Below are 16337 nucleotides of genomic sequence, written 5' to 3' on the forward strand. Positions count from 1 at the left end.
ATTATAGAGAAAATTTGTGATATTATTTATTATTTAGGTACTACAGATACTAAATTACCAGGTTAGCTAACTTTTACTTAGTTAATGTCAAAACATTTACCGCTAGAACAAAGTTCAGACAGGCTTCATTTCTTACCTCGGCGAGACCTTACTTTAGAGTCAAAAAAATCTAACTTTTAGGCAGTTTGATTAAGTTTTTTTGGTATCAATGTAGAGAATATATAGTCTACTTTATACGCATTCCAAAAAATCTAATTTTAGAGATGTACGTTTTTAAATATAACAACTTGAAAGAAAAAGTTCAATATTTCTCTATTCACCCCGCGATTTCTGTTCACCCCGTTTTACGGTATCAAAAGCTACAATATTCCTCTAGTCTAAATTCTCTTTGATAACAGGTACGCTCTAAAACAACAAACTAATTCCAAAAACAATATACAATAATGTAATAATATCTTTGATGGCTTTAAGTTTGTTTCTGACTGTGAACTTCAAACAAATGGTACTGTAATTTATCATTATGAAATAAATAAACTAAACTAAACTAAACTAAACTAAACTTGCTCAATACAGTCTCAGTTAAATTATCTTCTTGAGGTTCCGCTACCTACTAATATGATAATAAAGCTCCGTAACCCTTTATTATGGTTTCATCGTGCCAACTTATCTATCTGTTTTGTCACTTAACCGTAAGTGAGTACTGGATGCAGCTCTCCGCAATACGTAAAATACATTGATCAATACCTGCAATTCAAAATTAGAACTGCCACTAATGACGGGGTCGACACTCGCTCCACAGAGTCTGGCGTGAATCGGAACGTTGTCGGCGTGACGGGGCCGGAACAATCCGGCTGGTGTTTTCAATTTCCTACAGTCGGGCGGTTGTATTTTTAGACACAGCACAAGGTTGTGGTTTGATTTTTTACCTGTACTGTTTACAAAAAAAGAAAAGTAAAATACTTGATAAAAATAAGTTCTGTATTTGAAGTCTCGTGGACATCGTTTCACTGAACGAAGCTATATCTGTCGCTTTATTAAATACGAATTGCTCAATAATGGAATTCACCCCTTTCGTCTGTAGTATTCTTATCTTAGGTTCTTTTTTCAAAGCGATGCCGAGGTACACTATTATTGAACTTGAGAGCTTCGTCTTAGCTTAGGCTATTTCGTCACGAAGAAGCAGGCGTAAAAGAAATACAATGTAAACTATGTTAAGAAAATAAGTTGAAGCATCTTGAGGATATTAAATGACCGCATTTTCGTATGTGATCGTGGCCATCACTTTTTTACATGGAGGTAGGTAAGAGAGTGACGCAAGCCACCACAGTCGATAAAAATTCAATGAGTAAATACCATAGTCTAATAAAACATGGTCTTCTCTTCCCAGAGTGACACAAGCCTACGTCACAAAAACATTGCCACTTTGTATAGCGCTATTGCATACTATTATATAGCGCTGTCGCATGATGACGTAGGCTTGTGTCAGTCGTGTGTCAGTCACGTGGTCGGAAGAGAGTACCAGGCGGAGTATGTTATTATACCATGACTAAATACTACTACCGTTACCACCCAGTACCGGTGTCCTGAAATAATTCCCGAGCTTCTATTTCAACTATATTTAAACTGCAGTATTGATCTAACGGAAAGTGCTTAGCAGGGAACTAGCGTAACTGTTTGCTTAATGGAACAGCGCAGAAACTACGATTTAATTACTAATGCCGTTCCTTATTTGGGTTACATACAGATAACATGACAGGGCTCTTAGGGGAATTTGTAATCGTCGTAAAATTATATTAGTATGTACGTATAACGTACGTATAGGTACCTACTGCTAAATAAGCACAATCATAATTAATTATACAAAAGATTTTAAATATTATGATTTGGTATTTTGATGGGGTAACAAAGAATCTTTGGTAGGTGTATAGTTATGCAGTACTTAAAATTATGGCACTTCATCAATTTAGTGCATAGGGGTATCATTTTTGAAGGGTACGTAAGCGCACCTTCTAATTAAAAACTATAGAATGGCTTAAACGACCCTTCCTTTAATTTTACTTCCTTGACATTCGGTATTAAAAGATCGCGCTGTGACCGCACTTCTACATTACCCTACTTACCACTCGCGAAACCACCGCTTCCTTATTTTATTGCAAACTTTTAAATTTTACTTGCAATCGGCGCGATTCGGAAAATGATTAATGAATTAGAGATTATAACTAGATACGATATAGTAAAGATTATCGTTACTATTTCATATCTAGTGAATCTCTCTCTAATTCATTTCCCGAATCGAGCCGAATGTTTCTCTGTTTGTTCAGTTTGAATCTTCCAAGCAAGTTATTATTCGGTTTCCCCGATGTCCAATTGACGTAAATGTCAATTAAATGTATCATCAAGCTGGTTTGATAACAAGCAAAAAGATGTATCTGCATCAATAGAACGTTTCTAAATAACTTTCCTATTGACTGTGCAATGGAAGACAACGTCGCTAATACTTATATTATAATATATGTATCCTCATTGCACAAAAAAAGTCTCGAAGAAGACCACTATAATGCCCTCTTCGAAACGTCGGAGGTAATTTAAAACTTAATTAGGTATAGGCGATTAAGTCCCGTTTTTTAAATAATAATGTGTAAAAATCGTGACAGTTTTAATCACTAAAAGTAATCTTAACAGGAGGTGACACATTTTTGATAATTAGCGATTTTTGTTTTCAAATTGATGACTGAATCAGGTACACAACAACAACAAACACACATAACAAACGATTAACAAATAAACACGTATAATAAATTTCCACAACACTATTAAGTAATACAAATTAATAACATTGCAATAAATAAACATACCAAATACCAACGCTGCGCAGCGTATTCGTGGAAATGTGAATCTGAATACCAATTCAATTCTGTGTTCAACTTGATATTGCCGACATCCGAGACACGCGCTCGAGCTGTACAAGTGTCGTGATAATTTATATGAGATTGAAATTTAATATTAATAAATATAATGGCATTCCCATGCCATCATTAATATTAAATTACCTACGCGTGTAAACACAAACTCTTTAAAGTAACGAACTGACGTAGTGCAAGTATATATAAAATGAAGTACATATTTTATATCAGTGCTAAGCTATTTACATTTTAAAATGACACATGTCATGTCTAGGTTTAGGACTTTTCGTAGCATACCGTGGTTCTAAAATCCTTGGAGCCGCCCTATGTGAAATTTTCGAAGTCAAAGTCAAAAAGTATGATGTCATATTAAATATAATGATTTATACATACTGTCACATCGTTACTGAGTTCATTTTAATCGAACGTAATTAATGTTATCATAAACCTATATAATAATACTAATTACTGATCACATGTGATGCTACAATATTATTTATCTAGTTATACATCCTCTTTAATGCCCGTGTTTAGTGAGTAGTGCAAATTCATTCGCAATTTAAAATTAAAAAATATTGACACAATTAGTTGACACTTTTGTTAAGAGACCTTCAAATTGGTTATTGATTTTATTTAAAATGAATAATATTACAACTTCCGAGATTGAATACTGGATAGAGCCATATATATATATATATATATATATATATATATATATATATATAAGGAATTAAAATATAATGAAGAAAAATATAGTGTTCATTGTTCCTTATGTGATGTGTATTTTATAGCGACAAAAAAATGTTTGTTGTGAACCATATCAATAGCATATCTCATCAAAATATCAGTAATGAGAATAGTATAATCCTGAGTTGGATAAAACCTTACGAAGAACTAACGGTAAGCGAAGATAAGCCACACATATATTGTTCGGCGTGTGATACTAAAATATACGTTAGAGACGTTATATTTTTTAGGTTTTTTTTATATCACCGTTATTAAATGCATTGTAAATTAATTTACGTTATACTTATTATTTAAATTAAATGTCCTTTTTTTACTTTATTATATATTGTTTGACAACTAAAAATTCCATAGAATCTAGAACCACGGTATGCTTCAAAAACTCCTAAGCCTTTAAAATAACTTCAAACTTTTTGACTTTGACTTTGACTTCGAAAATTTTACATATGGCGGCTCCAAGGATTTTATAACCACGGTATGCTACGAAAAGTCCTAAGCCTAGCTCATGTCATTCAATAGGATCTACTTGCTAGGGTTGAAACATACAGATTTTTGCACTAATGTTTAACAAACTGTATCTCAAAAACGGTTACAAACATTAATCTGATTAATAAGTGAAAAATAAAGTACGTAGCCTAAACAATTCCCCGTTTGCGTAAAAGTCCTTCGTTTTTTTCTGATATATTAAATGCAACTTCACAATAATTATATTTACTAAATTTGTATAAAATATATAAATCTGTTAGAATTTCCCATTGCCGATCAAAGCTCTTTTATTTTCTTTCACAAGCCCCTGCCTTAAATACTCTCGCAGCAGAATAGAATACCAACTTAATAAAAATCAAATACCTAATGCCCAGTATTCACAACATTTTACTTACGAGCCGAAGGTTCATAAGAAACGCAATATAATTAACGTTGAGGCCGCGGTTCTCCCGGGGTTCGTCTTACAAATCCTGACCGAATAATGTAATATACACACATTGAAATTTTTCGCTGTGAAGTAAAAGCCGCGGGGCTGACAAAGGCGGTCGCCGGGCTTCATCACATTAATGAGGAGGAAGCGGGCCTCCCGATGTTAATATGGAAAACTTGGGGGCGTATTATGAAACATTCTAATACCTATAATTAATGGGTACAAATCAATAAGAACAACAGCGTGTCACAAGCGCGTGAAGCCAATTTGTTTCTGTTCCTAAGTAGCTTAACCCTTTATTTTAAAACATGCCATCGGATGCAGTCAATGTAACAATTTTATTTTGGTAAGGAATCAACTTATCAATTTTCATATGTACAGTGAGCTGCGAAATTGCATGGAGAAATTATGAATGAATTGATTGATAAAGTCGCCATGCACTTTTGGGGCTGATGGTACGTATTGAATAACTGTTAATAGTTGTATTTTAGGGGGTGTGTATCATAAAATTACTGTACCTACTTGCAATGTAAAATTGGTATTTTATATAAAAACAATATAGGATACGAGTACATAGTTTTAAGAAATTGCCTTTTTATGGTTCCGTAGTTGTAGTTTAAGTTCAAATATTTGTTTAAATACATAATTGACTCGTATGTGTAACCAGTACTTATAACTAATAATTTATCCAAATAAATAATAGCATTTTACATGTGTTCGATTATCGAATCATTATTTTCACTGTCTTATTATGATCATTATTTTTTGATATAATATTATAAATTTCACCTATATTTTTACATCAACATTTCCTTATACATACGGCACGTAAATACATATCGTTCAATGTTTATTTAATTCTTTAGGTATGTTTCTTACTGCCTGCCACTAAAGCCTACCTTAACCCCTACCTAACCTAACCTACCCACCTAACCTAACTAGGTACCTACCTACCTAAGAGGTACCCAGTTACCTAAGAGCAAATTTTAACGTAACAATATGGTTGTAAGTAAGTAATTATTCGTATCCTAGCCTACTTCGCTTCAGGGCGTAAGGCGGGGGCGTGTTCTCGCGAAGGTCCTTCTAATTTAACTCGAGCCAAGTCTGCAATTAGTGCAGGGCATTTCAAACCCATTTCGTCAGCCGACACCCGCTTCGTAGTCAATTTATATACAGTAATTCAACTTCAGTCAAAGATTGATACAGTGATACGACGTGCTAGCGCGCATTAAGTGCGTCCAGATTGGCCGAATGTCGCGCCTAATTAGTATCAGTTGTAATCAGTTTTTTTTTAATTAGCCTATCAGTGTGTCCCATTGCTGGGCAAAGGCCTCCCCTCTTTCCCGCCATTTGGCTCTGTCTAATGCACACTCCCACCACTCCACACAGAATTTATCGAGGTTGTCCCGCCATCTCCGTCTGGGTCTTCCTGTGCCCCGAGATCCATCCTGTGGGATCCAGTTAGATATCAGTTATCACTCTGATATCAGTGTAAGTACGTTTGAATTGGCCTGATAGGAAGCGCGTGCATCACGGTCGAGCATCGCGTGAGGAGTGCATTCGGGTAATGTTTAACATGGACGAGCAGGCATTACATCCTATATACTAATGTCACACGACGTTTCGTAAATTTTTAGTGATAGGTTACTGTTGTTCATATACTATGCACACTTAAAGTACCCTTAACCTGATGTTCTCTACAACTACAGAGAAATTGTGAACTAATTTCCAACTCCTGAAATCGGTTTTCAAAGAAAGTATTTATGGTTTAAGCTTTGTCGATGCTTAGGAGTTTATTTATTCTTGACAGGGGACTACTTTCAAGTTGAACTTGAAGTTTTTTTTGACCTTACAAAACAATTAGCTCTTTAAAATGAGTGCGTGTGGGTTTATTTTTTGTTATACTTATCACATGACACAATTCTCTAACATTATTTTGTAATGATGCAAATTTACAGTGTTTTTTTTATTATGAAATAAAGAAACTTAAAACATTGTGATAAAAATAAAAAAAACATTGGTTTATTCCAGATTTTATCTACAGAAATATGTTGAAACGTATCAGAGAATACTATTTATTAGTTTTCTGCGAAATATCAATGGCATTGCGTCGCTTCGGTAATTGGCTGTATCTAGTTGTGCCGCTGGCTATTATATGAATTAAAGATTTAAAATGAAACGCAAATAAAGATGTTTTTGTATTACATAAATACTAAGTCTTGTCAACAATAAAACTTTGTTATTTTTATTTTAATATACCTCCTATCAATATAAGTGTTTTTCTTTAGATAGCAGTCATTTACTAGGTATCTATTCATTAAATCGATTCTGATAAGTTAATGTTCCAAGTTTTATACCTCCTAATCCATTGACCCTATTTAACTCAAGCCTGACCTCGCTAAATAAGTTAAGGGGCCCACTGCTTACCAGTCCGCCGGACGATATCAGCCTGTCAGTTAATCGTAAAAGGCCACACACTAACAGTTCTCGTTCAGGATACGGCCTGACGGCTAACACGCACCGAAAGTGTGCGGCCGCTTGACGATTAGGTACGGTCAGCGCTGACAGGTACCATCGTGGTATAAAAAAAAACTATTTTCTTAAATACATTGTTAAACATAATTTAATATTGTGCAACCAAGTTTCTGTTTGATCTTTACTGACGAAAGGTAGAAAGTGATTTGAGATGTATGTTGTTTGTACTTTTAAATACAAATATATTGAGAAGATACCTTTATAGGTAGGTTAATCGGTACACACAAAATATTTGGATAAATTATAATATAAATTAATATTACACTTATTATTTTTTGTGACTTTAACCTACAAATATTTGATTAAAATATCCTACCCATGTATCCACACGTTTAAGTAGAGTTAAAGTACCCAAGAATTATAAGTTTTTATATACTAACCTCTTACATATCCAAAGTAAAAAAAAAAACATTGAATGCCACCATGAATTACAAGTGTCATTCATTTAAAACAATATGCCAAGAACAAAAAAGTAATTTCTCTTTCTTATTGTTCCAGATGCTGTTTCAGACAATACATTTGAGAGAAGACGGGTACTTGATGATATTTTTTATGCAAAATGTAAGTATTACTTGGCTTTGTTGTTACCTTTTATCTTTGTTGTTATTCTATAGTTTAGATACTTGAATTGAACCTTAACTCCAAAAACATTTTATTTATTAAATAAGTTAACCTGATTCCCACAATGTGAAACTACAAAAACTTTTGTGTTCAATATCTTGTTACCTTGATATACAATTTGCAGACCTCGGAAATTAAAAGCGTGTCAACTTTTGAATTTTAAATATAATTGTAGAAGACGGGAAATATATTGGAGCTCCTGGCAAATAGTTCGCGTGGATAACTATAAGCTAAATAATAGTTTGGTTTATATATACCTACTAGTTACTATATTCATACCAATTCTTTAGTTATGTGATATTAATTATAGAGGTCGGGTATAAGGAAATATTTACATTACTATGCTTTCATGTGGTTGAGATGCTAAAACCATCGTCCCGATTGAAATAGGTGTTTTTTGATTTCAATGGCTTCCCGGTTTCAACAGTTTCTACTGTATGTAGAAACGACGCTCGGTAGAGATGATTTTGAGGTTATGCAGCTTAATCAAGTGGTTTGGTTCTGCCTCTACTACCTAAGGCTTACGATGACGACTCGAAATTAAACTAATTTTAAAACTTAATTATAAATTCGCGATTCCAAATGAAAATTCCAGTAAAATACTAATTTCCGAGTGATAAAAAAACAACGACCTAACTATCCAAATAAATGTCATACCAGTCTAACGTCTACGGGTATTTAGTACATAGAGAGATAACGTTGTTACGAGATAGCGTACACAAAGTACACAAACAAGTAAAGTTACTTGGCAGTGAAAGTACCGTCGCGGTGCGGTGTTTAGAAACCATCAGGCGTATCCTTATTGTAATAACAGGTTATGAATTTGAGCAGGATTTGTTATGAGTATGATCTATACTGACAGGTTGTATTTAACACTGATCAAAAGTGACTTTTCTTGAACCACAAACGTGCTAACGCCATGACACTATTTGTAATTGTGAAAATTCGTTACTTTGGTTCAGAATAATTTTATAACGCGATTATAATGTAGTTTCGATCTCGAAGAAATTTAGAGCCTAACTTAACCACATATAAATCATCCTAAGAAAAACCCATTCAGATTTTAGTGCGCCTCCTTGAATTCTTTACTACTTTGTTTTGTAATACATTTTAATTAAACTACCTTAACACCTTCATTCACAGTCAAACTAAATGTTTTATATTAGAAGCTTCCTTATCAATGGTACATAGTATCACAGAATAAATAATAGTACTGCCGTACGGAAAGGAAACTTCCTACAAAACCGAAGTTTGACAGCGGTTCAGGGTCGAATCTTGTTATCCCCTTCTAATATATGGCACTATCCCTTTCGGCTATTTAGGGTTGTCAAAATTCAAGTGATATCTGTGGTCGTGCACGCAAAAGGAAGTCAAGTGGCGTCAACCCTAATAATTGCTCGGAGCAATGCTGAGCCGAGCGGAGCCGAGTTTGGCCGATCTCAGGAGTTTCGCACCCCTGATAGTATGTAGTTTCGATCTCGAAGAAATAAAACTTACGATCATAACAATTTTATTACCTGTCATGTCTCCATAAAGTTTATAAAATGTAGTAGGTACTAGTAATAGTAGCAAAACACTTTATTGTACAAAAAGAAACATAAGACATGAAAAAAACACACATCATTTGTACAAAGGTGAACTTATCCCTTTCAGGGATCTCTTAATATTTCTTAATATAAGCATGCTAAGTATTTATTTGTAAAATTTTAAAATAATGACTCACTCACGTATTTTAAGTCGAAAAACGTGAGTGACCCGTTCTTAATATATTTAATATGTATGTGTCTCACGGAAGTTGTGTTATTAAAATTACATACTATTTTACTAGCAAAGTTTGAATGCGGCTTATAAACTTTTAAAAAGCGAGACTCTAGGTTGTTATAACCAGCCGGCTGACAGGTAAGTTTATAGGTACGGAAAACTTACCGTTGCATGTGAGTAAAAGTTAGTTTATGTACTATGCCGTTATTGCATATTAAAATAGGTATTAATAGTTTTAGCGAAATAATATTAAAACTTTACACTTAACACATATAAAATAGTGTTAGCTGTTTTTAAATTTGCCTTGGTTCGAGCGCAAAATGACCACTAATCTCCTTATTCATAAAACTTTACGGGCCTGATTTGGTTAAATTATGCTTTATCCCTTTCTTACAAATACATAAGTCAAAATGACAGATAAAGACAAACGATTCATAGCTAATTCAGGCCAGTAACGCGTTTATGAATAACGCCATTAATATATATATATCACTCAATCTCAACATGAAACATGTCCGGTAAACGAAAAAGGACGTAATAAACAGTAAAATATATGTCCTCATCCCATAAAATACAACAGGTCCATTTACGATGCGGGCCCTGGTGCGCTTAAAACGACGTATATCCATCAGTATCTTGTGAACATAGGCTGTTTGGCAGCCGAGATCGGTGACTGCCTTCCGGCAATCTCCACCTAACGTCCCACTTATCATCCATTAGCAGTTTCTCATGATTGTTTTAAATAAAACAACGACAAAATGACGACAAAAGCCTTTTTTGGTGGCTATTTATCTTGTTGCTTAAATGAAACAAATTAATTAGAAGCTGTGATATTGGTATTATTACGTTTATTACTTAAGTATTATAATTAATAAACCTGGTTCTTTATATGAATGTATTTGCTACAAAATAAATACATAATTTGGGCGGTAATATAATAGTGTAATATTTTATTTGTACTTAGTCGATTTTATGTTTTGATTCGTTCTTTTTTCATTATGTATATACAGATGTAGTGCATACTTGTTTTCCATCGTATTTTCTCGGAAACGTTCGTATTTGTCATGCTAGTTCAGTCAATGTTCAATACTTTTTGTACGGAGACTGACTGAAATAGCAAGACACGTTCGTAAGTTTACGTGAAGATACGATGGAAAAAATTATGCACTACATTTGTACGCTCACTACCAAAAGTAAAACTTGCCTAAACTAAACGCCCGTCAATCAAAATTATAATAAAAACTCACATCAATTAAACAACAAATTCGTAACTAAATAGTTTTCAGCGGGAACATGTTCATTACTTTGCGGCGGTGGTTGCCGGTTGCTTCAGCCTGTAATTACAGTTGTTGGATCAAATTAAACAGGCTACGTAGCTTTATTTGAACTTGACGCCGATTCTGGTTAACAATAGGGAATATTACGCAAAACTCTGCGTAGAGGGCGTCACTAAGGTCAATCACAGGGCCTACCGTGAAACACGACAATCGAAAGTTCGGTTTCTGCCTCTCTATCACTCTTGCCTATTCGATCGATAGAGAGACAGATAAAGAAATTTCTATGTTACGCGGTAGGCCACCTGTAAACAAACCGCCTTGATGCATCAATGTCATAGTGAAAACTTGTCAAAAAACTGTTTAAGGCCTATTATGTATGTAGTTACTCTATGGTTTACTAAACAAATTAGTGCTGCACTCTGGCGGCAGAACATTGCAGTAATGCTCCGTATTTCATCTTATTTTGATAAGAAATTTTAGTCGTGTTTGTTTTTTTTTTTTTATGAAATAGGAGGCAAACGAGCAGACGGATCACCTGGTGGTAAGCGATTACCGCCGCCCATGGACTCCCGCAACACCAGAAGAGTTGCAAGCGCGTTGCCGGCCTTTATGATGGGAGTACGCTCTTTTCTTGAAGGTTTGAAGGTTGTTTAGCTGGCATCTCACCACCAATAATTGCGAGCGAGATGCCTAATAAAACTACGCATGATTGCATTGCGTGACCACCAGCGTGAGCCGCTATCACCGATCGGTGATAGAGGCCTGATGATATATTGTATCAAAATGAGATAAAATAATTACAAATTATTACAAACACAAATTATTATTAAAACAGAATCGGCCTCCTTGTCTCTTAAATGAGAGCTAGAAGATAACACTCCTGATATAATTAGAATTTCGTTGTCACCTTCAGACCCGTCTTGCGGTGGCCCTTAAGGCGGTACACGACTGCTTCTGGCGTATAAATGATTGATAGCAGAAATTCTTAATTTGATTGATGCAAATGACGGGATTACGAAAATGGATTGTTATTAAAATTACGATACTGGAATTAGACAAAATGCTTCGTCATTTTGTGCGCTTTGGCTGCATTTCAAACGTTTTATTTACTTTTGCACTGTCATTGCCGGGACTGAAATGAAAATTAGCATTTGAGATATGTGGGTACACAGGGTGGCTCAAAAATAACTGGATTCCCGTTTCCAGGGAGGTTTTGGGATTATACTTATCTTACGGGACCAACCCCGAAATCGCGAATAAAAATTTGGGTATTTCATACATTTTGACTGGTCCATTTTCTATGGAAGAGTAATTTTTTTTTCGCGATTTCGGGATTGGTCCCATAGTAAAAGATGCTCTGTATAATCCCAAAACCTGCCTGACAATGGGAAAGCAGTAATTTTCTGGCCACCATGTATAGCTGTATAGTGTATACAAGTCCGACGATTCGTCAAATAAAACGGAAAGCGTAAAAGCGCATCAGCGTATTGCGACCATCAATCCCCGTCAGAATGATATTACAAAGCTAGCAAAACACAGGGAAATATACCACTCTGAGCGTACCGTATATTTCAGTGAAAAAAGTAATGGAACTCGTTAATCCAAGCACTAAAGAAAAGAGACTGTGTTTTTAGCAGCTTCATGTGATTTTTAATTTAAAAGCAGAAATTGCGGGTCATGAATTTTTCAATGGTACCTATTGTGATGCTAAAATGCAAATGTATAATACTGACGAGATACTCAACCAGCCTGTGAAATGGTAATTATACGCTCGGGCAAATATACATAAGTACACGTATTATAAATAGACATAGAGATTTTTCTAGCACGAACGAGATAACGATAAGTAACATCCTTCTGAAATTGAGTTTACCGATACCTGTCTTATAAGCTTCATATACATTTGGAAATAAATGAACAAGAATTAACTAAATATCGGAAGGAAGTCATGCCTAGAAAAGTCAAGTGCTAGAAAAATGTCTATGTCTAATTATATAAAAAAATAGACTGGATGATTTTGAGGCGTGCTCAGAGATCCCAATGCCGCGAAGAAATGCAAGTTCACAACAATTATGAAATTTTGACCCCTGAAAATCCTTATTTTTACCACTGACTCACTCACTCACTCATCAAAAAGTTTGACTACTTCGAGAGGACCTACAAATTTTAATCTCACATCCAGCTAGAATCTAGCTATTGTCTACAGCTACACACACACTATCATCATCATAATCGTCTAGCTGCTAGATGGTGTGTAGACAAAAAAAAAACACATTTACTTTTATACCTATATTGAAAATATTATGATTATGCGCCAAAAACAACAACATGTCTAAGTTTAAAAAACACATACGATCAATTACATAACCTATGTACAAGGCCACGGACGGATAGTATCCCTTGTGGCCTTATTTTGTCTAAAAGTTATCTCTAACGTTAAAAAACCGATATATATTCCGGTTTCAGCTTACAAATTGACCTAAATCTCATACATTTTACCTACGCACCTAGTTATTACAGTCCACTTTACCCCAGAATTATTTAGAAATAATGACTGGCGAATTTCCACAAAGAAAAGTGGTGGGGTCATTACTCAATTCACGCTGTGCCGACCGCGGCGCGGCCTTGTACGTTACTCAAATGTCTTTCGCATTCTAGCTCCTTTGACACTTTATTTAAGCTGACAAACTACTTAGGTACTTACTTAATGTAAGTGAAAAAGTGTAACTGAAGTGTCATTCTATGGAACTTGCTAACTATGTAAACAAAAGTCACTATCATTCAGGGACAAGTTCAATATGGCGGTATGTTTACATAGTTAGCAAGCTCTATAGAATGACACTTTAGGTAATTCTAGGATAAAACTCATCTCCAATAGAGGTCATTGAGATTTATTGAAATAATAAATGACAATTAAAAGAGTATTTTTTTTATTCACAACTATTTTGTCTAAAGCCACCAGAAACCTAAGAAATTAAGAAGCTGAAGAGAAGTCTTTTAATGACTTTTGGAAACAAAACAATCATGAACTAAATATTTAAATAGGTAGGGTTGAAAAAAAAACGGACGATTTTATATTTAAAATACTCGTACTTGCCTTAAAATCAAACGTCAGACTATGGCAGATGGCGGAACAGAAGTCCATAGGAAGGGAAATCCTCGAAAGGAAATGGCGCTGGATCGGACACGTACTCCGTAGGCCAGACAGCCATCTGGCCAAGCAGGGTCTCCGCTGGCATGCGGCCGGCAGTAGGCGGTCGGGGAGGCCTTGTACTACATGGAGGCGATCAGTTGAGCAAGAGGCTGGCTCAACTGGACTCGGCTGGAAAGAGCTGGAAGAAGCCGCTCAAGATCGTGACAAATGGAGGATTCTTCTGCGAGCCCTATGTCCCTAATGAGGGATAACAGGAATGCATCATCATCATCACTTGCCTTAAAATAGTCACCTGCAATAATTATATTACATATTACACAACAAAGGCCGCAAAAATATCTGACACGATGTTATTTGTAGAGCCATAACAACGTGTCACATATTTTTGCGGCTTTCGAAGAGTAACATATTATTATTGCAGGTGACTGTACCTATTGGATAAAATTATGTTTATGTGATGAATCAGCTATTGCACAGTAAAAAAATCTTTGTCAACGTATCTTGGGCCACCCTGTCTAAAACACCTTATAACGAAACAAAAGTTACCTCAGACTACGTTGATGGAAATGAAAGCGTTAACGGTAACTGTTTCGTAACTAACACTCTAGTAGTTTAGGGCGGCAATGACCGGTGAGTTTCTTTTGTTTCAATTTCATACGAACGAATAAATCTTGACCTTCATAATGAGTCATTATTAATGACTTTGATTTTTTGTGACGTAACGCTTACGTCAGTTGCGTGTTTCATCGAATGTTTTTATTGGTACTTTGATATTTAAACATGATTCTAGTGGTTCCATATTAACATCATTCTGACTAGGGTGCGTAGCCAACATGCCAATCGTTTACGCTCTGTACGGAATGAAACGCTACTGTCACTGCTGCACTAATATGGAAGAGTGATAGAGACACAAAGCGTTTCGTTGTCGTAGCGCCACCGATTGCCTGATCCTACGAAAAGTAATTCCTATTTCCATACATTATTTAAATTTAGAATGGCTTTTTCTATCAACGGTTGCCACTTGGCTAGGCCCTCAGTATTTGTATCGTGAACTTCGAGTATGATACCAGAGTAATTTCATCACCTACTTATTATTTCTAAACGTAAGGACCGTAGCAGTGACCATGAGATAGGGAAAAATAAGCGTATTCGTAAGGCGCACTTATTATTCACTTGTTGCCTTAACGTTCGTGTCACACGAGTTGTAACGGTTAAGCGGTTCGCCAACAAACTGTCATACAGTTTGGCGAAAAAATATGTGTAATGAATATTGCTGTGTATTTTTTATTATAAAAAAATAATAATAATAGCGAAGAGTCTCGACCACCATTTTGAGAGACTCTCGCTAGGGGGTTGGATCAAGGGTCAGATGCAGAAGGCGGTGATCTTGGACACAGCGCGCATAGTCCGCCGGTTCCTCTCTCTGCGCCCTGACCGCCGGCAGCTTGGGCCTTGCCCCGCAGCTGGCGGCACCCTAGGTTACGTTTTTTATAATGTGTTTATATGTCTTTTTTATTGTTTTGTAATGTTTTTATATTCATATTATAAATGACCTAACCTAAAATGTTAAACGAATAAAGGAATAATAATAACAACCCAGCTTAAATACGCAAACAAAAATATTTAGTTATTCCGTTTCTATACGTTTCGACAACGATCCTTCTCTAATCCGTCGACGTGACAAATTTTTACAATATGTGAATTACTGTACAGAGACTGCAACGAATTCTCAGTTAAAGCACGTCCATATAATATATAATATTTTTATATTCCCCTGAGAGAATAATGCTGATGCATCAAATAAAATATGTCATGACTGTTTCTAAAAATTGTACAATCCCTATAGCAATAACTAAAGATACAGAGTATAAATGGAAATGCGACCAGTTTTTCTACAGTTGTTTAACTATCTACCTACTCGTATCAAAGAAATATTGTGAATGCTATGAGATATTATTTTGTTTTTTAGTTATACCGGTAACGGTCCATGATTCTAACATTTAAAAAGTCGCTGTGGGCGAAATCAGTTTACTTATACATAGGGCCCAAGCCACTTGAAATATTTAAGGATTTAAGACGCGAACCACGTTCGACGTGTTGCCTCCCTGTCACACTTACGTACAAATTTACAAGTGCGGCAGAGAGGTAACAGAGAGGCCCTCAGTGACAACTTAAACTACGGCTATAATTAGTTCGGTAAAGTCAGCTATTTTTGAAAGCGAGTTATAACTGTTTGTTCTACGAGTATTCCATGAAACTTCGAACGGAATCGTTGATGCTTATTAGGGAAATTTTCACCGTGCATTGCAAATTTGAATAGGGTTGATGAAATTCGATGCATATTCGGTTATAATTACTGTTTGACTGTTAAACATCATGTTTAATGAATACTAATATAGACATGCCGCTAGGCCCAGCAACAAAAA

At 35.3% G+C, this 16337-nt stretch overlaps 1 protein-coding gene across 1 annotated transcript in view; it reads left to right on the plus strand.

The window, feature by feature from the left end:
• LOC134796789 (uncharacterized) overlaps positions 1-16337 on the plus strand; it is a 285519-nt gene that overhangs the window by 130027 nt on the left and 139155 nt on the right. Inside the window, exon 3 of the mRNA XM_063769010.1 lies at positions 7597-7659. Coding sequence (XP_063625080.1) covers positions 7658-7659 — 2 coding nt within the window. The 5' untranslated portion in view covers positions 7597-7657. The remainder of the gene's footprint in view (positions 1-7596; positions 7660-16337) is intronic.

This window comes from Cydia splendana, chromosome 14 (assembly GCF_910591565.1).
Source record: "Cydia splendana chromosome 14, ilCydSple1.2, whole genome shotgun sequence".
Lineage (NCBI taxonomy): Eukaryota > Metazoa > Arthropoda > Insecta > Lepidoptera > Tortricidae > Cydia > Cydia splendana.